Source organism: Staurois parvus, unplaced genomic scaffold (assembly GCF_062004578.1).
Source record: "Staurois parvus isolate SC_StPar_1 unplaced genomic scaffold, SC_StPar_1.0 ptg000845l, whole genome shotgun sequence".
Taxonomy (NCBI): domain Eukaryota; kingdom Metazoa; phylum Chordata; class Amphibia; order Anura; family Ranidae; genus Staurois; species Staurois parvus.
The window spans coordinates 1,023,758-1,049,217 of NW_028318641.1; the positions used below are offsets into that span (position 1 = coordinate 1,023,758).

General features: G+C 44.9%; 1 protein-coding gene across 2 annotated transcripts in view; it reads right to left on the reverse strand.

Annotated features, from left to right (window-relative positions):
- The window catches only part of LRRK1 (leucine rich repeat kinase 1), a 325,566-nt gene that overhangs the window by 195,839 nt on the left and 104,267 nt on the right, over positions 1-25,460 (reverse strand). For both annotated transcript variants that reach the window (XM_089655524.1, XM_089655525.1), the window contains one exon: positions 13,211-13,374. In XM_089655524.1, the coding sequence (XP_089511650.1) occupies positions 13,211-13,374 (164 nt within the window). The remainder of the gene's footprint in view (positions 1-13,210; positions 13,375-25,460) is intronic.

Sequence of the window (25,460 nt, forward strand, 5' to 3'; positions counted from 1 at the left end):
CCCACCCTTGGAAACAAAAGATATGTTAATGACCATTCACACCTCAGACCTCTCCCACCCTTGGAAACAAAAGATATGTTAATGACCATTCACACCTCAGACCTCTCCCACCCTTGGAAACAAAAGATATTTTAAAGACCATTCACACCTCAAAGCCCTCATGAAGACCCCCTGCCAGGTGGCTTTAATGACTCCCTCCACCAGACACCTTCCCACCCTTGGAAACAAAAGAAATGTTAATGAGCAACTCACACCTAAGCTAATCTCAACACATACTGCTGTCTCTGCTTCTACTCTCTGTATTTCTCTGAAACAGTCTGAAATAATTCATAATTTACCACTTTTTAGTGCATTCTGGGCATTTGGGAGGTTCTCTTGTGCTTACCTTTAAAAAACGCTTCTAAAAGCAAACACACATAAATGCGTTATGCAAACGCGGCTAAACAGATGTTTTTTAACCTACGTTTTCCAGCAGTCAGTTTCCATCATTCAGAAGTGTCCCGTTGTACATGGGGCCTTACAATGATGCAGTCTGATCACTAGGAGAGAAGAGACTGTGCAAATGCTGCCTGCAAAAAACTGATGACATCCTCTTAGCCTAAGTAAAGTCACTGGACTGGAACTCAAAAACTGCTCACAGGTGGAGCAGAAATTGAAAAATTATATTGTTGTATATCGTGACATGTTAGAAATTTATATGGTCAGATTTGTAAAGTCGGGTCCACTATCATTCCAACCAAGACTGACTATGGAACTCTCTTTAATGTGGAGAAACAAGACATCGGCCATCCTAAGTGGAAGGACATTGCCACTGAACATTGTACAATTTTGCTTCTGAACTTCCTTCTCAACAGAAACAGTCATGGCCAGAAAAATTGTCCCACCTCTGCATTTCTATCAGATAATACACCACTTCGGCCAGAAAATTGTTGAAATTACAAATTATTATTATTATACAGGATTTATATAGCGCCAACAGTTTGCGCAGAGCTTTACAAAATGAAGGTAGACATTACAGTTACAATACAATTTGGTACAAGAGGAAACAGAGGGTCCTACAAATGTTTCGGCATTCTTGTGTTTATTTCTTTTGTTTGTATTGGTGACACAAAAAAAGTGGAGAAACAAAAAGCCAATCTGACACATTCTAAGCAAAATCCCAAAAATGGACCGGACAAAATTATTGGCACCTTCTCAAAATTGTAAGAAATAACTGCATTCTAAGTATGTGATGTTCCTGTAATTTGTCATTAAACTCACCTGTATCAATGACCAGGCGCTGACAATATAGAAATCACGCAACCAGCTAAAATGGTGAGAAATTGACTCAACCTTACTGTTGTGTGCCCGTGTGCCACATGGAGCATGGAGAAGAGAAAGAGCAGCAAAGAATTGTCTGAGGATTTGAGAACAAAAATTGTGGAAAAGCATGGACAATCTCAAGGTTACAAGTCCATCTCCAGACATCTTAATGTTCCTGTGTCCACTGTGCGCAACATTGTCAAGAAGTTTACAGCCCATGGCACTGTAGGTAATCTCCCTGGACGTGAACAAAAGAGAAAAATTGATCAAAGATTGCAACGAAGGATTGTTGGAATGGTGGATAAAGAACCTCAATCAACTTCCACACAAATTCAAGACGACCTTCAGGCACAGGGTACAACTGTGTCAGCTCAAACTATACGTCGCCATCTGAATGAAAAGGGATGCTATGGTAGGAGACCCAGGAGGACCCCACTGCTGACACAGAAACATGAAAAAGCCAGATTGGAGTTTGCCAAAACTTACCTGAGGAAGCCAAAATCCTTTTGGGAGAATGTGCTGTGGACAGACGAAAAAAATGACAGCTTTTTGGTAAATCCCATCATTCTACTGTTATCAGTAAAAGCAATGAGGCCTTTAAAGACAAGAATCCAGTCCCTCCAGTCACACATGGTGGGGGGTCGCTGATGTTTTGGGGTTGCTTTGCTGCTTCAGGCACAGGATGTCTTGACCGTGTGCATGGCATTATGAAATCTGAAGACTACCAAAGAATTCTGGGGTGCAATGTAGGGTCCAGTGTCAGAACGTTGGGCCTTTGTCAGAGGTCATGGGTCTTCCAGCAGGACAATGACCCAAAGCACTCATCAAAAAGCCCCCAGAAATGGTTTCAGACAAAGAGCTGGAGAGGACTGAACTGGCCAGCAATGAGTCCAGATCTCAATCCCATAGAGTTCCTTTGGAGGGATCTCAAAACAGCAGCTGGGAAAAGGAACCCTTCCAATCTGAGAGACCTGGAGCAGTTGGCGAAAGAAGAGCGCTCCAAAATTCCAGTAAAGAGGTGGAAGAAACTCATTGATGGTTACAGGAAGCCAGCGAATTCACATATTTTTTCCAAGGGGCGTGCGACCAAATATTAAATTCAGGGTGACAATATTTTTGTCCTGTCCATTTTTTGGGTTTTGTGTGGATTGTGTCAGATTTGACTTTTTCATTCTCCACTTTTTTGTGTCATAGCAATAAAAGCAAAAGAAATAAACGTGAGAATACGGAAATATTTGTAATTTTCTGGACGAAGTGGTGCATTATCTGACAGAAATTCAGGGGGGACAAGATTTTTGGCCATGACTGTAGCGCCCTTTCTATGGAGAAAAGCATGCAATCCTTATTCAGTACCAGATATTTTCTGGAAGGTCTCTTCAGCTGCTGGACAGTACTTTAATTATTGCCAATTTTTGCCTGATCTATAACCTAGCCACAAAGTTGGCCTAACAATAATCAGATTCCAGTGTGTCTGGCAAGACAAACGTGGCTGGTTAGCATCAGAAAAACAATAAAGCCACTGATGTCTAAGAACAGATATTACAGTGTCTTGAGCACTACAGACAGCAGACACCTTTCAGTAACATTTACATAGATAACCTGTTTCTCAAAAAACTACACTCCCTCGGCCTCAGAGATTCTGCTCTCTCCTGGCTCTCATCCTACCTGTCACAACGCTCTTTCAGCGTTACCTATAATGCTACCACCTCCCCCTCTCTGTTGGGGTCCTTCAAGGCTCTGTCCTCGGGCCCCTTCTCTTCTCCATCTACACCTCCTCCCTTGGCCAATTCATACACTCTCACGGCTTCAACTACCACCTCTATGCTGACGACACACAAATCTATCTCTCAACCCCCCACCTCACCCCCTCGGTCTCCGCCCGAATCACACACCTACTGAGCGAAATATCAGACTGGATGTCGCTCCACTTCCTTAAACTGAACCTCTCCAAAACCGAGTTTCTTGTCTTCCCCCCAGCCCTGGACCCCACCCCCCATTGACTTCTCAATCATGTCCAACAACGCCACCATCAAACCCGCCCCGCAGGCCAGAGTACTTGGTGTCATTCTGGACTCCAACCTATCCTTCCAGCCCCAAGTCCAATCACTAACAAACTCGTGCCGACTCCACCTCCGCAACATCACCAAAATCCGCACGTTCCTAACCCCAGAAACCACTAAACAGCTCATCCACTCCCTCATCATATCACGACTCGACTACTGCAACTCCCTCCTCACTGGCCTGCCTCGCCGCTGGCTATCCCCGCTTCAGTCCATCCTGAATACGGCTGCCAGACTCATCCACCTTTCCAACCGCTCCATCTCCGCCACCCCCTCTGCCAATCCCTCCACTGGCTTCCGATTGCACAACGGATCAAATTCAAAATCCTAACACTGATGTACAAAGCTGTCCACCATACTGCCTCGAACTACATCACTGACCTAATATCCAAGTACCGCCCAACACGCACACTCCGCTCCTCACAAGACCTCCTTCTCTCTAGTTCCCTGGTCTCCTCCTCCCATGCCCGCCTCCAGGACTTCTCCAGGGTGTCACCCATCCTCTGGAACTCCCTGCCCCAACCCATCAGATTATCACCTACTCTCCTCTCCTTTAGGCGCACCCTGAAAACCCATCTCTTCAGGGAAGCCTACCCCACCCCCTGCTAACCTGCCGACCTCCTCCACTCTTCCTACCACTCCATCCCCCACAGCTATCTCCTCCTGTGCCACCATCCCCTCCCTCCTAGATTGTAAGCTCCAAGGAGCAGGGCCCTCAATCCCCTCATGTTTTGCATTGTATTGGTATTGTTCTGTCACATGTTCTGTCCCCCTTTGTAATGTACAGCGCTGAGCGAACTATTGGCGCTTTATAAATACTGTATAATAATAATAATAATGATGATGATACAAAAAAAAAAAACTAACAAAAAAAGAAAAAAAGGTTTTTGCTCTTTTGTCATAATCAGGGCTGGATTTCTGCAGAATATCGGGGTGCCATGAAGAGGCTCCGCAGCTCATGTATGTATCTGCAAATGTGTGCAAACCAAACCCCTGTTTTTAACGTGAACTATCAGACAGGACAATTTGGTTGGTTGCAGGCTGGTTGGTAAGTTGAGCTGGAAATTTTTTTTATTATTTTCCCTTCACAGGGTCCCTGTATTACATTAGAGCTCCTAATGTTACAGAGTCCTCTCATCAAAGAATCACCCCATCACATCAGAGCCCCCCTTCAGAGAGTCCCCTAATGAGAGAGTCCCCCCATAACATCAGCGCCCCCCCAATATACGAGATACCGTCATCACATCAAGAGTCCCCCCATGTCAGTCTTCCTTTCACAGGGTCCCCGCATTACATTAGAGCCCCTAATGTTACAGAGTCCTCTCATCAAACAGTCACCCATCACATCAGAACCCCCCCCCATCAGGAAGTCCCCTAAAGAGAGAGTCCCTCCATAACATCAGTGCCCCCCCAATATACGAGATACCGTCATCAGATCAAGAGTCCCCCCCATGTCAGTCTTTTCTCAGGGTCCCTGCATTACATCAGAGCCCCTAATGTTACAGGGTCCTCTCATCAAAGAGTCACCCCATCACATCAGAGCCCCCTCCCCCATCAGGAAGTCCCCTAAAGAGAGAGTCCCTCCGTAACATCAGTGTCCCCCCTATATACAAGATACCGTCATCGCATCAAGAGTCCCCCCCCATGTCAGAGTCTTCCTTTCACAGGGTCCCTGCATCACATCAGAGCTCCCAATGCCACAGAGTCCTCTCATCAAAGACTCACCCCATCACAACAGAGAGTCTCCTAATTAGAGAGTCCCTCAATCACATCAGCGCCCCCCCATCAAAAAGTCCCATAACGAGAAAATCCCCATCACAGAGTCCCTATCACAAAGTCCTCTCATCGCATTATTGTCCCCCATCACAGAGTCTCCTCTCAGAGCCCTACCTTATGGTTCCAGCAATATGGTAGATAGTGAGAGGTAGAGTATGTCAGGACTTATAAGGACCAGGCGCACTTCCACCATCTCTTGACCCTAGGTTCACATCTGTGCGGGTGGTGCCGCTGCAGATCCCCACGAAAAATCCGTGCAGCCGCACCACCTGCACAGAGGAATGCGGACCCGTGGGCGGGTGTCATTAGTTCTAATAGCACGCTGCCCGCACTGGGAAACGCAACCGTACTGGGAACCTCGGCTGCATTTTCCAAAGAAGTACAGGGACTTGTTTCCCTGCGTGACACGGGCACGGGAGTCCATTCAAATGAATGGACTCTCGTGCCCGTGCAAAACGTGGCCCGCGCGGCCGCATAGGTGTGAACCCAGATGTGAATTGTAGGGATGGCCCTGCCTGTCACCTCCCTTGGATCAGCATCATGCATTGGTGCAGGCGGACTGGCCCTAAAGTGGTTGCCATGGTGTCGGTGTCCAGCCCTTCCACACCATGCATAAAACTGATCCAGAGCAAACTGCATCCTGCGTATGTGGCACCCCGGGAGCACCTGAACAACACTCCAGGGTTGCGGCATACCAGGCGAGAAATGCTGTTCTAAACAGATGATCTGTCTGTCAGTGTGGCTGGGTCTTCATTGTGGTGGAATGTGACCTTTGTGGGTTATTTATTGGTAGAATACTTTACAATATACAGTTGCAAGAAAAAGTATGTGAACCCCTTGGGATTACGTGGAGTTTTGCATGAATTGGGCATAAAATGTGCTCTGAACATCATCTAAGTCACAACAATAGAAGAACACAGTCTGCTGAACATAATACTACACAAACATTAGATGTTGCCATGGTTTAATTGCACATAACATGTAAATATTCACAGTGCAGGGAGGAAAAAGTATGTGAGACCCTAGCTTAATGATTTCTCCCAGAGCTAATTGGAGCCAGGAGTGAGCCAACCTTGACTCCAATCAGTTTGATGATATTGGATGTGTTGCTGACAGCTGTCCTGCCCTTAAAAAACACAAACCTGTTTTGGATTTACTGGTTTCAAGAAGCACTGTCTGATGTGAACCATGCCTCACAGAAAAGAGCTCTCAGAAGACCTACCATCAAGAATTGTTGACTTGCATGAAGCTGGAAAGGGTTACAAAAGTATCTCCAAAAGCCTTGATGTTCATGTGTCCACGGTAAGACAGACTGTCTACAAATGGAGAAAGTTTAGCACTGTTGCTACTCTCCCTGGGCGTGGTCGTCCTGTAAAAATGACTGCAAGAGCACAGCGCAGAATGCTGCATGAGGTAAAGAAGAATCCCAGAGTGTCAGCTAAAGACCTACAGAAATCTCTGGCACATGCTAACATTTTTGTTGACACATCTACAATAAGGAAAACATTAAACAAGAATGGAGTACATGGGAGGACACCACGGAGGAAGCCATTGCTGTCCAAAAAGAACATCTGAATGTTCCACAGCACTACTGGCAAAATATACTGTGGACAGATGAAACCAAGATTGAGTTGTTTGGGAAGAACACACAACACTATGTGTGGAGAAAAAAAGGCACAGCACACCAACATCAAAACCTCATCCCCACTGTAAAACATGGCGGAGGGAGCATCATGGTTTGGGGCTGCTTTGCTGCCTCAGGGCCTGAACGGATTGTTGTCATTGATGGGAAAATGAATTCCAGAGTTTATCAAGATATTTTGCAGGAAAACGTACGACCATCTGTCCGCCAACTGAAGCTCCGCAGAGGATGGGGGATGCAACAGGACAATGACCCAAAGCATACAAGTAATTCAACAAAACAATGGCTGCAACAGCACAGAATACGCCTTCTGGAGTGGCCCAGTCAGAGTCCTGACCTCAACCCCATTGAAATGCTGTGGCATGACCTTAAGAGAGCGATTCACACCAGACATCCCAAGAATATTGCTACACTGAAACAGTTTTGTGAAGAGGAGTGGTCCAAAATGACTCCAGATCATTGTGCAGGTCTGATCTGCAACTACAGGAAACGTTTGGTTGAGGTTATTGCTGCCAAAGGAGGGTCAACCAGTTATTAAGTCCAAAGGTTCACATTCTTTTTCCTCCCTGCACTGTGAATGTTTACATGTTATGTGCAATTAAACCATGGCAACATCTAATGTTTGTGTAGTATTATGTTCAGCAGACTGTGTTCTTCTATTGTTGTGACTTAGACGACGTTCAGAGCACATTTTATGCTTAATTCATGCAAAACTCCACGTAATCCCAAGGGGTTCACATACTTTTTCTTGCAACTGTATTTATAATTCACCTGTTCTTGTCCCATACAGATAGAACAAAACTGCTAGCAGAGCGAGGCCCCAGTTTACCTCATTCTTGCAGTGATCAGGTCTAGGTGTACTTGTGCAGAATGACCATTGCCAGACTCTGTGCCCAGGCATGGCACACCTTGTGTGGCCATGTATGATACTATGCTTAGGCAGTCAACTGGGGTAGCCTCAAAGACAACTGGTCTGGGGAAGAAAAAAAAACCCAGAGAAATCTGATCTTTTTCTGAAAGTCCCACTCTGGAAAAAGTAAACGTCCTCCACTGCAGGGGGGGCTGAAACCATACTGCAAGGATCAACTACTGGTTTTTGTTTGGCGGATGAGAAAAGAACTTTTACTTACTTGATCCTCCATTCCCTTGGCTGATGGTGCTCCATTTATGTTCCAGGAGTGGACAGTTCCTCAGTGTCCTCAAGTCCAGTGCAGGGCTATGGGCTCTGCATCGGTCTTGATGATGTAGAGGACCTTAGACAGCAGGAGTGAAGAGGCTGCAGGGAATGGTCTAGCCGCACAGAGGAGCCTATGGGAGTGGAGGATCAAGCAAATAACTCTGCTTTACCTGGTCCCCCTAGATATAAATGAACAGTTAAGGCAGAACTTTAGAATTACAATCAATATTAAAGCTGAGTTCTGGCCCCCGCCACCTCCCAAAAGAAATTAAAAGTCAGTGTGACGGGAGTCACTTTGGATGGGGGGCCCATGGAACCCAGCTCAGTTTGGAGAGGTGGGGAGACCCCTGTCTACGCTCCCCATATCCCTAATATGTGTAAGTCACCCTGTGCCTGTTAGGGGTACAGGGTGATCTGTCCTAATATTGTGTAGACATGTCTAAGAGGTAGATGGGGTGGGGGTTTTAGATTGTTTAATGCCATGTGGTTGCATCCTGTTGTTCTATTGTTTGTCTTGCTTGGGAGCAAACTATTATGAGATGTTTGTGTTTATGTGTATTAGCTTAGTGAGGGGTGTCTCCAGCAGCCCTCCCTCCTGATGGGACTGTCTGCTGGTGTGAAGTTTGAATACCTGTGTATCTCTTGTTACTAAATGCAGATTGCCCCGCCCTGTGACATTATGCAGGGAGGGGGGATTGTCCCGAGTGTACATATCTTGTACCTGTGTTCAAATAAACTAGTCTACCTCCTGGTTTACTTCAAGACTGGTGTCGTCTACTCTTGTATGGTCAACTGTGGTGTCTGTGGTCGGTGTTCGGACTGGGAAGCGGTATTCTAACGGAAGTACTCAAGCGCAGTCGGGGTCAGTTCTGTTACAGTCAGTAACTACAAATATTGTAGCTGCTGACTTTTAATGTTATATTTTATTATATATATCAATCTGTTGTCAGGTGCTGGTGCCGCCATCAGGACTAAGGGAAACTTGCGCCGGTTTCCTACTGTGCATGCGCGAAGCATGCTATGCTTTGTGAATGGGCTGCAGTCCTCTGGGACCTTCGAAGTGTCCCAGAGGGCTGTGGGGGGTGCCGAACTTCCGGTCCAGTTCGCGGCGGCAAGCTCAGCTGGAAGCTGGAGCAGGTACCTGTCAAAACCAGATACCTGCTCCCCCCCAACAGCTGCCAAATGTGGCAGGAGAAGAGGGCAGGAGACAGAAAAGTGGAGCTTCCACTTTTGGGTGGAACTCCGCTTTAACTATTTTTTAATCTTTATGCTGCTAACATTAGTAAATGGATTTTTTCATTTCTTTAGTTTCTCCCCGGTTTTTGGCCTAGGCAAATGATGTTGTATACCCCAGGAGTCTTCATGGGCATTTTTGTTTAATCTGGAGGAAGGGAGGAGGGGTTATCTTAGCTAAGCACACCCTCTTGCCTGCATAACTGAGCTAAAGACAGATGGATTCCAGGAAGTAAATGCTACATGAATCATCTGCCCTTATTTAAGATGGCTGCAGCTTGAAATGCTACGGGGGTGTTTTTCAAAGTAATTGCTCACTAACATAAATCATGGAGACATGGATGGATGGGGAAGATTGCTTTGAATATTAAAAATAAATTCAATAGCGTTTTTGTGGTGCTCAGATATAGTCTAGATGTCACGGCTCCGGGTATGACCAGAGGTGTGTGGACTGACACAGGGAAACGCAGGCTTCAGATATGGTATAAACAATATGATTTAATAAGACTAACAATACAAAACGCAGTGCAAAACTAAACATAAACACAGTGCAAACAAACCAAACCACCTACAGATAACAATACATACAATGCAAGAGTCGTCAGGCAGGCCGGGTCAGTAGCAAACGGGCAAACGGAGTACCAGGAACAGGCGGGAGAGTGGTCGGGGTCACAAGCTGGGTTCAGTAACTCACGGGCAGCGCGGTGCAGAGGGTCAGGCAGAGAATGGTCAGGGTCACAAGCCAGGGATCAAACAGGAGAAGTCAGCAGAGGTCAGGATCAGGCAGGGTCGGCAACAAGTCAGACAGAAACAGGAACAGGAACACAGGATACAAGATACAGGGGCCCATGGAAAAACACACACCAAGGCCCTGACTGTGAGTCTAACCATTCCTTAAATACAACCCCTGCAATCAGCTTCAGGTGTTTGGCTGATTGTAGGGGTGAGTCTCTGATTGCTGAGAGCACCCGCTGGCCAGCCCTGGTACTGCAGCCCACAAGGCAGGTGAGTCCCACCATTATTGTCCATTCCTGACACTAGATCTGCTTTATTTGGGTGCAGCCCCAATGCAAGGGAGGACTTTCAATTCTCCAGGAGTTCAGCATTAACCTCCTCTTGATGGCTGCACGCATATATGCGGCCTCTTGGGGGTGGGCTTCAATGCCGAGAGGTCACATATATGCGTCCCAAGCGTTAACTTTTCTGTGCTGAGAGCACGCCCTTCATGCGCTCAGCACAGTTACTGGCGGGTCCAGGAAAGCTTCCGATTCCTACTTGCAATCAGGAGCTTTCCGATCATGTGACAACTGTGACAGCCAATCACAGGAATCACATGATCAGGATGCCCACCTCCGCCTCCTGGCATTTAGAACCTCATAGTCCTCATGCACAGTGCTGCTCATAAACGTGAGTTTAGGAGCTGTTGATGTTTTTTTGCCAAAGCCCCTGAACTCAGCCCAATAAAAGCCTATGTATCCGTGCACACATAGGCTTTTATCGGAGTTTAGCAGCAGCAGGAGCAGTTAAAGGTTCCTCTCCTGAACGCAGAAGAATCGCGTTCAGGAGAGGAACGTTTTGGCCAAAACACGCCAAACATGGTAAAAGTGCGCGTAAACACACTTAAGAGCTAGTCGAATTTAGCCTTTGGGCGTTTATTCATTTCAATGGCATACTTGCCAATGAACTAAACAAATGTCCAGAAGCTAAATGCAGTACCGCGTTTACGCTCATTTTTGCAGCATTTGGCGTTTTCTGCTGCCAATAGAGTTCATGTCTAAAGCAGTTCCAGTGTACATGTAGCCTTAAAGAGCCAGGAGGCGATGGCAGGAAAGGGTTAAAGACCTTTTATCAATGATCATAATGCAGTTTACCTTTTTTAGTCACATCCACTTCATAGTTCTCATTATCTTTAAACCACAAATTGGGTGCACAGGATATTGTGTTGAAGTTTATTTCTTAGTACAGTTTAGAAAAATTTAAGAACCACTAAACATAAATTTAAAGGGTAACTCCACTTTCATAGGAAAAAAAATAGCAGGTAAAAAAAAAAATAATAATAATATAGCATATACAATTTGTAACACAAATTGTAATTAGATGGGATTAAAAATGACCTTTCATTTTCAATCTGCAGCGCTGTCATTTTCTGTAAAATGCAATATGGCAATCTGGAGGCGTTCTGTTGGTGTACAGAACGCCCCCCAGAAATGTAATTTTCTGCTTGTGTGATTGGCTTACTAATTTTCCCAGAAGTCTGCACTAAGATACAAGTCAGATTTGTGGCATCTCCTGCAACGAAAATGTCATGTTTGGTAAAATACAAAGGTAAATCACATCTACAGAGATGCAGACCCTGTCACTTTCCTCATCAGTACCCTGCAACTGCAGCAGCTGATTTAGAATAATAAAATCACTCCCGTTCACAATTGCTTTGCACATGGACACAGACAAACAAACAGCTATCTGTTCAGAATAAAAATGGTAGGAATCTGCAACAAAGTTTGTTAAAATCCCTGCGATGTACATAGATCACCCAGGGGGGAGCAATCGTTTAACCACATCAAGTGGACATTTTCACCCCCTTCCTGTCCAGGCCAATTTTCAGCTTTCTGCGCTATCACACTTTGAATGACATTTTGAAAAAAAAAGTGTTTTTCTTATAAAATTTGCAAATAAATAATCTTTCTTCGTAAATCTTGGCCAAAATGTATTTATCTATCTTTTTAGTAAAAAAAATAACCCAAATTAGTTTATAACCAAAAATTATAATTTTTAAAATTGTTTTACATTTTTTTGTTTATATTATTATTTATGGGTTTTTTTTTTTTACATACTGTCACCCTTGCAGTACAGTGTCACCAGTGTCACCCGGACACCGGATCGCGGTGCTGCGCACTCCCAGGGAGCACGCACAAGCAGGGGGTGGGGAGGCCGTTGTATATATACGGCCGGACGGGAAGTGGTTAAACACCATTCAACCTGGACAGAAAATAGCCTAGTAACATTAGATTTTGGCCCTATTGGCACAGAATAAATGTACGAACGGTTTCACAGTATGAATAGCTCTGTATCTGTTTAACAAACAATTAAATTTCCTGTCCAAGGAAGAAAAGGGTAATTTTTGTGTCACCTTATAGACAGGAAAAAAAAATACAGAGCAAAGATGTAGAGAGGTAAAAGATCTCATCTTCTGTATAAAGTAGGTGGTTTTATATATATAAGCCTTTTCTGTTATGTTAGCTGACATTTTAGGCCATAGAAGGATATACAAACTATCCAGGCTCCGGCTCTGCCAGTTACTGCCCTGTGTAGATCAGGGGTGTTCAACATGTGGTCCTCAGGCCTCATATGGCCCTTGGAGCCCCATGATGTGGCCCTCGACCTCAAACCTGGGAAGCGGGTCCTGAATACAGCAGTATTGGTGTGCTTTCAGAAAGTGTACCACACCTGCAAGATATAACAGAAGTCTTTGGCAAAGCACAGCTAACCCGCAGGTGCACTGAGCTGCACCCGAGATGCAGGTAAACAGCAGCACAAGTGTGAAAGCAGCCTTATAGGGGGCACAGGATAGTAAGGGATCGTATACATTTTTGGTTTGGGGGCGGGAAAAAACCATAGTCGAGACAAGTTTTTACAACGCCACGGATGAAACATCAGGGTTCTCAATGGTGACCCCTCCCCATGCTCCAGGGGGCCCGCCCATGCAGGCTTCCTGTCAAATTATGTTTTACACTTGGACAGAAGGGGCGGCATATATAGGAACCGATCCACTCCATTTTCCTTCTGCTGAAATCCGGCTTCTCCTCCTCTCCCTCCTGCCGGCATTCAGCGGCTGCAGGAAGAAAATGTTCATTGTGCTATTCAAAATAAAAAAAATTTGAAATTCTGAACCATTTCATCTTATTGTGACCCATGACTGGTTACCAGATCACTTAAGTGGCCCACGCTCTCCAAAGGGTTGAGCACCCCTGGTGTAGATGATGGATGGGATACCAGTAGTGTTAGACGTCACTTGCTCACCTTTTCTTGCTGTGGAAGGTTCTCTTCACAGATGTTCCTCACTAGGTCATGTGCTTTGTCTTTATCTCCTTCGCAGTACATAGCCTGGATCTCTGCTATTACCGGGCTCTGATTTACCCCTAGGTCCCCAGCAATGACCTGCTTGTTGCCCATATTGGCCGAGCCTGCAAAACAAAAGGGACATGCTATAGGCATTCCATAACACGTACTGCAATTGTGTGTACAACTGTACATGTGACACATGCCTACAAAGTTTTATTCAAAATCTAAGAACTTCCCAGATGGGTCCAAAACCTATCAGTGGGTATTCTGAAATGCACCAGCACAGCCTTGTTTGCTCAGAACATGTGTGTTTCCACATCTACACATTCTATGGTGATATGTTAAAAGGTGTCTTAACCTCCTCGGCAGTATGATTCTTTCCGATTTTTTGTGCTGAAAGCGGTACCATTTTTTTGCATGGAAATATGTAGTTGTTTTATTGTAGGCTGTAATTTTTAGGAATAACTCACTGAAATCTGTCCGAACAAGAGTCTAGTAAACATCCCGGGTATGATAAAATTTGAAACACGAAATCATAAATTATAATTTAATAAATAATCATAAAAAATAATATAATAATAAATTTAATTCAATAATATAATCAAACCAAAAACACTGAAATTTGAAATATAGCGCCAAGTTCGCACATCGCTGAGCAAAGTCGCAAAATCGTTTTCAGTGTCTGATGAGGAATTTCCCCCACGAATCATTATCACTCAATTCTGCAAGTGGTTCTGATTTACTATCGCTGTTCTCTAGCCGGTCTAAAACCGCTTTTGACGTAAAGGGACGCTTTTTGGACGCCATGGACTTTTCTAAGTTTCCAGGCAGAAAGAACAGTCAAAATGCAGGCAGGGCGCCGGACAAAGCACTCGGGACAAAATGTATGTGAAATGGTTTGATACAGGAATGTTTTACTATGTAATAATCATTTTTAAAAAAATGACATTTTTTACAAATTTCAAATTTGCCGCTGTACGTCCCAAAGTCACAGGGACCGGAACAAGGAAGCCGGATGCCGGCATTGGCCGGAGGAGATGGCCGGGGACGCTGCAGGGGACACATCGTGGGAGCAAAGGACAAGGTAAGTGCTGCAAGGACTCCCTGAGCAACGCCGCATGGTAAGCCCGAGTGTAGCTCGGGGTTACCGCTTTTGGTACTGACATTTTACCCCGAGCTACACTCGGGAATACCGCTAGGGAGGTTAAAAGGGAAGTTCGGGATTAAAAAAAAAAAAAAAAAACTTTTATACTTACCTATAGAAGGTGGATGGAGCATTGATCCGATGCTGCATCTGTCCCCTGCCGCCTCTACACCAAGAACTGGGCGATCAAAGACCGCTGATAGCTCCGTTTTTGGTCTGCAGAGAGACTGTGACTGTCAGTCACCGGCTCTCTGCTCTGCCCCTCCTGCGCCCACTGGAGTGCCAGGCCGTGGAGGGGGCAGAAGCGTCTGGCTCCGACTCTTAGCGACTCGCCAGCTGCCGATCCAGGCATCTGGGTGGATCCCAACAATAAAGTCGGGGGTCTCTCCAGAGTCTGGACCAGCTGATTGGCATCAACAGACAGCTGGCTAAATATAATAATACATGTCAGAGGAGTGAAGAACGAAGAACATTCCTATGATCCTCAGGAGAAGCAGGGCCAATAGAGCTTCAGCCTTACTTCTCCTTAACCTCCCTGGCGGTATGATTATTTCATATTTTTGGTGCTGAAAGCGGTACCATTTTTTTTGCATGGAAATATGTAGTTTTTTATTGTAAGCTGTAATTTTTAGGAATAATTCACTAAAATCTGTCTGAACAAGATTCTAAATCATACATTTAATTCAATAATATAATCAAACCAAAAACACTGAAATATGAAATATAGCGCCAAGTTCGCACATCACTGAGCAAAGTCGCAGAATCGTTTTCAGTGTCTGATGAGGAATTTCCCCCACGAATCATTATCACTCAATTCTGCAAGTGGTTCTGATTTACTATCGCTGTTCTCTAGCCGGTCTAAAACCGCTTTTGACGTAAAGGGACGCTTTTTGGACGCCATGGACTTTTCTAAGTTTCCAGGCAGAAAGAACAGTCAAAATGCAGGCAGGGCGACGGACAAAGCACTCGGGACAAAATGTATGTGAAATGGTTTGATACAGGAATGTTTTACTATGTAAAATCGTTTTGCAAAAAATGACATTTTTTTTCAAATTTTCAAATTTCCTGCCGCCGGCGGCGCCCGTACGTCCCGACGTCACAGGGACCGGAACTCAGAAGCCGGATGCTGGCATCAGCCGGAGGAGATGGCCGGGGACGCTGCAGGGGACACATCGCGGGAGCGAAGGACAAGGTAAGTGCTGCAGGGACTCCCTATACAGTGCTGCATGGTAAGCCCGAGTGTAGCTCGGGGTTACCGCTTTTGGTATAGACATTTTACCCCGAGCTACACTCGGGAATACCGCCAGGGAGGTTAAGGTGTGGATTTAAAAGCTGGGGTAAATTCCTGACACTCTTTGGAACTGAAGTGGCTCAGATATGCTATAAAACATCTTCAACAAGTCCAGCTGAATGTGATTAATAACTACTAGATATACTATGGCCTGGACAACTGAGAACCTGAATAAACTTGTAGCACAATCGACATCTACACATTCCAGGGTGATTGAATCAAGGCGTCTGTGCTACCTGTGTGCATATAAATGCTGCTCGGGTATTTTCCTGACACTCACTGGAACTAAATAAGCAGCTCAGATAAGCGATGAAAAATCGTCAACATTACAGAACAAGTCCAGCCAAATGTGTTTAACTATTAAATATACCATGACATCGAGAAATGGGAACCTTCACAGACATCTTGAACAATCAACATTGACACATTCCACGGTGATTGGATCAAGGAGTCTGTGCTACCTGTGTGGATATAAATGTTGCTGTGGTGTTTTCCAGAACGTAAAGAGGAGCTCCAGTCGGTTTTCTGAAAAAAAAAATAAATCAGCAGCTACAAAAACTGTAGCTACTGACATTTAATAATCTGACGCTTACCTGTACCAGGATCCAGCCATGTGCTCACCCGAGGAGCACTGGAGATCACATTCAGTACTCGGTGCCGGCATCTTAACCACCTTCCGTCCGGCCGCTGTATATAAACGGGCGGGCGGTGGCGGGGTGGGTTGCCGTTCATTAAAGGCGCCCCCCATTTTAGATTGTGCGCTCTCCCTGGGAACACCGATCGCTGTACGGGACCTCTGTGTGAGGTCCCGATCATGTGATCACTGATTGGCCAATCAGTGATCACATGAACAGTAGTAAGCAAGATGTCACTTCTGACATCATTGCTTACTACGTGTGAAATCTGTGAATGATCACAGAGGGCACATGGTACAGGGCTATTCACAACAGCCTTTCATAAATGGCGCCCGCCATTTTGGACTTTGAGCGCTCCCTGGGAGCGTGCAGCCCCAATCGTCGGACGGGACTTCTGTGCAAAGTCCCGATCATGTGATCACGGATTGGCCAATCAGTGATCACATGAACAGTAGTAAGCAAGATGTCACTTCTGACATCATTGCTTACTACGTGTGAAATCTGTGAATGATCACAGAGCTCACATGGTACAAGGCTATTCACAACAGCCCTGTACCATGTGACAAACTGTGACCAATCACAGCTCTCACAGTATTTCTCAATGGCTGAAAGAATGCAGCCAGAGAGAAGGAGAAATTATTGCTTTTACAGCCTTTATGGGTATAAAAGCAATCAGTGTATAAAAAAAAACCAAAACTCTTCATCACCCCCCACAAGTAGTACAGTGTCACTATGGTGACACTGTACTGCTAGGGTCACAGTATGTAAAAAATAAAAACATAATTAATAACATAAAAAAAATACAAATATAAAAAAAAATAAATGAAAAAACAAAATTTAGAAAAAATTATAATTTTTGGTTATAAACTAATTTGGGCTATTTTTTTTTTTGCTTTTACAGCCTTTATGGGTGTAAAAGCAATCCATGTAAAAAAAAAAAAAAAAACTCTTCCTCGCCCCCCACAAGTAGTACAGTGTCACTATGGTGACACTGTACTGCTAGGGTTTCAGTATGTTAAAAAAAAAAAATAATATAAAAATGTAAAATAAAGTTTGAAAAATTATAATTTTTGGTTATAAACTAATTTGGGTTATTTTCTTTAACTAAAAAGATAGCTGAATACATTTTGGCCAAGATTTATGAAGAAAGATTATTTGCAAAGTTTTATAAGAAAAACACTTTTTTTTTCAAAATGTTTGGACTTTTTCATTTATATAGCAAAAAAATAAAAATCCCAGTGGTGAATAAATACCACCAAAATAAAGTTTTATCTGTCAAAAAAATGCTAAAAAATGTATATGGGTACAGTGTTGCATGACCGCACAATTGTCATTCAAAGTGTGATAGCGCTGAAAGCTGAAAATTGGCCTGGACTGGAAGGGGGGGGGGGAAAGTGTCCGGACTTGAGGTGGTTAAATGTGGGCACCCAGCTGAGGCTTCACAGCCAGGCGCCCACTGAGCATGCAAGCTGAGCATTTGGAATGGTCCCGTAGACTTCTGGGACCTGTGACGTGTCCCAGAAGACTGCAGGGAGGGGGGGGGGGGGGAGGAGAACTTCCGCTCATATTGCCTAGGTGATCTGAGTGGAAGTGGGAGCGGGTATCTGTTATAACCTAGTACCCCACCCCCACAAAAAATGATGCCAAATGTCCAAGAGGAACAGGGAAGGAGGCCTTAGGGCTGGTTTACACCAGATGAAGTCCAGTCTGTTTTTTTTTGCTGCATGAAAAATGCATGCACAGTGTATTGTATTCCAATGACCCTAGTTCACACCAGTGCAGCCGGTTCTAGTGCATTTTTCTGCACAGAAATATACTGGAAGGCAATAAAACACCTAAAAAAGAATCAAAACAGTGTGTGGTGTGAACTGTAAGCAAAAATGCATCCAGAAAGCCTCTGGAGTGTGTTTTTGTGGTGTGTACTGGCCCTTAAAGCGGAACTTCTCCTTTTTGGGTAGAGTTCTGCTTTAAAAAGTGGCTCAGATAAGCTATGAAACATCTTCACCATTACAGAACAAGTCCAGTTAAATGTAACTACTACCAGCCATACAATGACCTGGATAACAGAGAATCTTCACAGACATCTTTGACAATCATTGTCCACACATTTCTTGGGGATTGGATTGAGGTGTCCTTAGGTGTGGAAATAAATCCTGGGGTATCTCCTGACACTCACTGGAACCGAAGAAGTGTCTTAGATAAATTATGAAACATCTTCAAACTTACAGAAGACTTACAGTCCAGTACAAGCTGTTTCAAGCAGATTTTGCAATTTTTCAAACTAAACCTATGACCCAGGGGCGGACTGACCATTCGGAAACTCAGGCAATGCCTGAGGGCCCGGGGTCAGTAGGGGGCCCCATGAGATGCCCCTGGTACCTTTTTCATAGGCTTTTTTGAGTTTGGGCAAGGACACAGGGGCCCATGATCCCCTATTGCCCGGGGGCCCCATGAGTTGTCAGTCCGCCCTTGCTATGACCCTAAACAAACCAGCTCTAGGAGCACATGTTACTGAGCCATGTGAATATGTAAGGCCAGGTACCATCAATAGACAGAAGGATGGAGGTTGCAGAGTACAGAATTATGTGATGGAGACTGTCCTTGACACAAGTTCTCGCTTTCTCTGGAGTCTGGTTGATGTGAATTAAACAATTTCAGGCTAAGGTCTACTCCGGGGATTTTCTCACCAATTTAGAAAAAGTTTCCTATTTAGCATTAGCAGTCCAGCACTCATTATTATTATTCAGGATTTATAAAATGAAGGGAAACAGCGTGGTTACCATACAATTCAGGAAAGAGAGTTAGTGGATCCCTGTTCACAAGAGCTTACAATCTGCTGCCTACAAAGTGTGTAAAGTTATATAATCACAGTATAGTAATTCAGGTAAATTGCAGGACCCTAGTGGTGACCTACAGTGCCTGTGGTGACATCAGGTCAGTTATATGCATGGTTAGGACTAGGCAGTATACAGATATTATTTCCGAATTCGCACCAAGCACAGCTTCTTCCCAACATGAAGCCCCTCCAAACCATTCAACAGGCAGAATGTCAGGGGATGATAGAGGCCACTAAATAATGGGGGCTGGGCTTAGGGCCCCGTGTACACGGGACACTTCTGAACGATGGAAATGGACTGCTGGAAAACGTAGGTTAAAAATCGTCTGTTTAGCCGCGTTTGAATAACGCATTTATGTTTAGAAGCATTTTTTGAAGATAAGCACAGGAGAACCTTCCAAATGCCCAGAATGCACTGAAAAGTGGTAAATTATTAACTATTTCAGACTGTTTCAGAGAAATACAGAGAGTAGAAGCAGAGACAGCAGTATGTGTTGAGATTAGCTTAGGTGTGAGTTGCTCATTAACATTTATTTTGTTTCCAATGGTGGGAAAGGTGTCTGGTGGAGGGAGTCATTAAGGCCACCTGGCAGGGGGTCTTCATGAGGAATTTGAGGTGTGAATGGTCATTAACATATCTTTTGTTTCCAATGGTGGGAAAGGTGTCTGGTGGAGGGAGTCATTAAGGCCACCTGGCAGGGGGTCTTCATGAGGAATTTGAGGTGTGAATGGTCATTAACATATCTTTTGTTTCCAAGGGTGGGAGAGGTCTGAGGTGTGAATTGGTCATTGCAATGTGTGACAAGCTTGATAGGAACATCCTGTGTTCAGTGTTTTGTCCATCTGGGTACCTTGAAAATGCTTTGCATGCATTTTTCATGATGAAAAAAGGTTCTGGACAGCATCGGGAACTGGAAGAGTTAAAAAAAAATTTCAAATGCAAACGCTTATAAACGCGATATGCCACATTTAGCCGTGTTTACAAGTGTTTTGCGTTTGAAATGCTGATAAAATCGACTGCTGAATGCAAGTTTTCTGCGTTCAAAAAAAACGACTGTAAACTCAAATGCCTGAAAACAACTGTAAACGACGATGTGTAGATGGACACATAGGAAAACATTAGGGAGAGTTCAGGGGCTGCTGAAAAAAACGCTGAACAGCTCCTAAACATGAGTTTATCAGCTGCAGTGTACATGAGCCCTAAACACTGCAAAAAGCCTATGTGCGCACAGACACATAGAATAACATGCATGACAGTTTAGAGGCAGTGAAAAAAATGCCTGATGCCCCTAGCACAGGGGTGGGCAAACTGCGGCTCTCCAGCTGTTGTGGAACTACATTTCCCATGAGACATTGCAAAGACCAGAAGTTACAAGCATGACTCCTATGACTTGTAGAGGCATGATGGAACTTGTAGTCCTGCAACAGCTGGAGAGCCGCAGTTTGCCCACCCCTGCCCTAGCAGTATGCCCGTCATCAGGTGGGGCAAGCTGCTAGGACCCAGAAAAGACAACCGCCACACTGATAACATCAGAAAGAAAGATAGCGGCATGAGACCAAGCGTGCGGCAGAGATCACAGCAGGACAGCCCTGTATTCGGTGGGTAGATGAGTATGGCAAGTTAAGAAGGGGTTAAGAGAAAACTTAACCCCAGGAAAGTGAATTTCCTCTTTAAGTAATCAGAAATCTCTTGCAACTAAAAAACATTTTGAAAGTTTTTTTTACAAAAGAATTTGCAGTTCCTGTAAAGCAAAAAAAAAAAAAGATGCTAAAATGCAAACAATGACTTACTGTATAAAGCCAAACAAAAGCTTTAGATTATTCAAAATAGTTAAAATTAGAGTGGTCCAGACACCTCACACATTTGTCTTTCAGATGCTAACAAAATGGGTCATTTCTGAATGTCCCAAAACGGCAACAAATAAGTGTTTTCCAATCCACGTTCTTGCATAATGCAGATAGATTCTGACAAGCTTTGCTTGTTAATTATTCAGCAAATTTCAAGTCATAGCGATATTTGAGAAGACTCCAGAGGATCAGACCATTAGCAAGGCAGTTTCTTCTAATTTTTGAAGGGCAAAGTCAACTTTAACTCCTTCAAGCCCAAAGGTTTCCTTCCAGCACAGAGAACCCGGAGCAGGTGGTTTTTGGTGCAGGTCCTTCAGAACGGAAAACCAGTTACAATTGCAGATTGTGCCCACTGGTTCCAGTTGCAGAAAAAAAGGGGGAATGAAGTGACTATTGAAGCATGAGGAGTACTTCAGCTCCCAGATCTATCTTTTCTAAATTGCTCATAGTGGCAGAATCTGCAGCCAATTGACAAAAAAATAGAAAACCCCAGGGGTCACAATCAGCCTCTAAAGCCACTTTCCGGAGGCTGTTTTGAACCCTCCAAACCACAAGGCAGTTTGCGGCCTGGTCACAGTATAATGCCTGGTACACATTGAATTGTACAGTGAATTGCAAGGCTCTGTAGGAAGCCCACCTGCCATACCAGCACATCACAGGCATCAGCAGCACCCATCCACGGAGTAACTACACCAGGGGCGGACTGACAACTCATGGGGCCCCCAGGCAATAGGGGATCTGTCAGGGCTCCCAGGTATGACCAGAGGTGTGTGACTGATGCAGGGAAACGCAGACTTCAGATATGTGATAAACAATACAATTTATTAACACTAACCATACAAACATAAACGCAGTGCAATACTAAACATAATACAGTGCAAACAAACCAAACCAAACCACCCACAGATAACAGTACATACAAGCAAGCGTCGTCAGGCAGGCCGGGTCAATATCAATTGGGCAGGTAGGTACAGGGGGAGCAAGCAGAGAATGGTCGGGGTCACAGGCCAGGTTCAGCAGGTAGCAAGCAGCGTAGTACAGAGGGTCAGGCAGAGGGATGGTCAGGGTCACAAGCCAGAGATCAAAACAGGTAACAAGCAGCGTAGTACAGAGGGTCAGGCAGAGGGACAGAAACAGGATGCAGGACAGATACAGGGCCCAGGACAAACACAACACCAAGGCAGAGTCTGCAAGTCTGGCCATCCCTTAAATACCCCAGCATCATCAGTTCCAGGTGTTAGCTGGCTGAAAGGTTGAGTCTCTGATTGCTGGGAGCACCCGCTGGCCAGCCCTGGTACTGCAGATCAAAAGGCAGGTGAGTCCCACCATTGCTGGCCAGTCCATTCCTGACAGGATCATGGGGCCCCTGTGTGCTTGCCCAAACTCAAAAAAGCCTATGAAAAAGGTACCAAGGACATCTCATGGGGCCCCCTACTGACCCCAGGCCCTCGGGCAGTGCCTGAGTTTCCAAATGGTCAGTCCGCCCCTGAACTGCACATCCCCTACCTGTCCTACAACTAGTTACCAACTGTCCTGTTGGCACTGAAAGTGGGGTCTTCCTGCCTTATGCCACTGAACAATGGTCTCTCCAACTGCCTCAGAAGCCTGGGACTTTTTCACGAATTACACCCTTAGTTTTATTCTCATATGACCTTATGTTCTTTGCATACAGTTGTTCTCGAACGTTTGCATCCCCTTGGATATTTGGTAATATACAGTACAATACCAAACATGAGGCAAAACATTTCTTTCATTTCTTATGGGATCCATACTCTGTAACTGTAGGTCATAACAGAATGGCCCAATCATAAAACAAAACATGGCAACAAGTAAACAAATAAAATGCCCCCTGTTCAAAAGTTTGCATCCCCTTAGTCCTTAATACTGTGTATTGCCCTCTTTAGCATCAACGGACAGCATGCAGTCTTTTGTAATATTTGTATATGAGGCCCCAAATTCTTGAAGGTGGTAGAGCTGCCCATTCGTCTTGGAAAAATGCCTGCTGGTCATGCAAAGTCTTAGGTCATCTTGCATGAACCGCACCTTTCAGATTTCCCTAGAGTGGTTTGAGGATGTTAAAGTCAGGAGCCTGTGATGGCCACTCTAGAACCTTCACCTTTTTTCTGCTGTAACCACTGGAGGGTCAACTTGGCCTTGTGCTTAGGGTCACTGTCGTGCTGGAACGTCCAAGAGCGTCCCATGCAAAGCTTTCATGCGGAAGAATGCAAATAGTCTGCCAGTATTTTCTGAAAGCATACTGCATTCATCTTGCCATCAATTTTCACAAGATTCCCTAAAAACGGGTGGAATATGTAACATGTTCCCAAAGGTGAACTTATCCTTCAAATATCAGAAGGCAAATCATACTCCACTATATCAGAGTGACCAGTTTCTTCACAGTCTTCCCCACAGCAGATTCTTGCAAGCAGGGTAAAGCAGCACAAACACTTTCTGAAGAAGTAGTGCCAGCAGAGGGCCAATGTGTCTGCTATGGAGAAGACTGTGAAGATACTGGAAGATGTCACGATGTTCGGAAATCATAGCGGTGAGAGGGGTATTGCACAGGATCGCTGTATCTTATGTACTGATGACACACAAATCTATCTTTCTACCCCTCACCTCACCCCTTCAGTCTCCTCTCGCATTACTAACCTACCAAGTGACATATCGGCATGGATGTCACTCCACTTCCTCAAACTCAATCTTTCCAAAACTGAGCTCTTAGTATTCCCCCCAGCCCCTGCCCCCCTCCCCCGACTTCTCCATCAAGACCAATAACACAATCATCAGTCCCTCCCCTCATGCCAGGGTACTAGGTGTAATCCTAGACTCCCACCTGTCCTTTCACCCCCAAATCCAATCACTGTCCAAATCATGTAGACTTCACCTCCGCAACATCTCCAAGATACGCCCGTTCCTAACCCCGGAAACCACTAAGCAACTTATTCCCTCCCTTGTTATATCTCACCTTGACTATTGTAACTCCCTCCTCATTGGGCTACCTCATCGCAGGCTATCCCCTCTTTAGTCTATCATGAATGCTGCTGCCAGATTTATCCACTTTATTAACCACTCTGTATCTGCCACCCCTCTCTGCCAATCCCTCCACCGGCCTCCACTCAGTATTCTCCACCCCTCTCTGCCAATCCCTCCACTGGCCTCCACTCAGTGTCCTCCACCCCTCTCTCCCAATCCCTCCACTGGCCTCCACTCAGTGTCCTCCACCCCTCTCTCCCAATCCCTCCACTGGCCTCCACTCAGTGTCCTCCACCCCTCTCTGCCAATCCCTCTACTGGCCTCCACTCAGTGTCCTCCACCCCTCTCTGCCAATCCCTCTACTGGCTTCCACTCAGTGTCCTCCACCCCTCTCTGCCAATCCCTCCACTGGTCTCCACTCAGTGTCCTCCACCCCTCTCTGCCAATCCCTCCACTGACCTCCACTCAGTGTCCTCCACCCCTCTCTGCCAATCCCTCCACTGGCTTCCCATTGCCCAACGGATAAAATTCAAAACATTAACAATAACATATAAAGCCATTTATAACTCTGCCCCAAAATCCATCACTAATCTTGTCTCCAAATATCACCCAAACCGTACTCTCCGCTCCTCGCAAGACCTCCTGCTCTCTAGCTCCCTTGTATCCTCCTCCCATGCTCGTCTCCAGGACTTTTCCAGAGCTTCCCCCATCCTCTGGAACTCTCTACCCCAATTTATCAGACTATCGCCTACTCTGCTCACTTTTAGGCGATCTCTGAAAACCTCTCTCTTCAGGGAAGCCTATCCTGCCCTCAGCTAATAATGGAATCTTCTACTCTTCCAACCAGTCCATCCTCCACAGTTACTACCTTTTGTACCACTAGCCCCTCCCTCCTAGATTGTAAGCTCCAAGGATCAGGGCCCTCCTTTCCCTCTTGTATTGAACTGTATTGTTGCTGTATTGTCTCCCGTTATATTGTAAAGCGCTGAGCAAACTGTTGGCGCTATATAAATCCTGTATTATAATAATAATAATGTACACGCTGTATATGCAGGTGCAACGGGTATCCTGTACCTGCAACTGTATCAGTTTTATTGGAAATAAAATACTTTTAAGGATAAAGCACCATATTACGTTTCAATTTTCATGAGATGGAGTGGTGATTTCAGAGAAGGTGAGTGGAGCGCAGAATTATAAACAAGCAACATCCATGATGTCCATGGAAGGAGCAAAAAGTGTTTTATGACCAAGCATAACTTGTGAGGTCATAAACAGGAGGTGAGCAGACATCTGGTGGCAGTGCGGTCACTTATTATTAATGGATGTAGCACGGATGGTGGCATTTAGCGGGAAAAGCACAGTATGATGTTATGAAATGGACTTTGTTACATTTTATCACTTTAATGTTTTTATTAAATTATGTTTTGAGGGGTTGATATTGCAACCAATAGCGCTGCACAGTGTTTTGTGACAGTTAT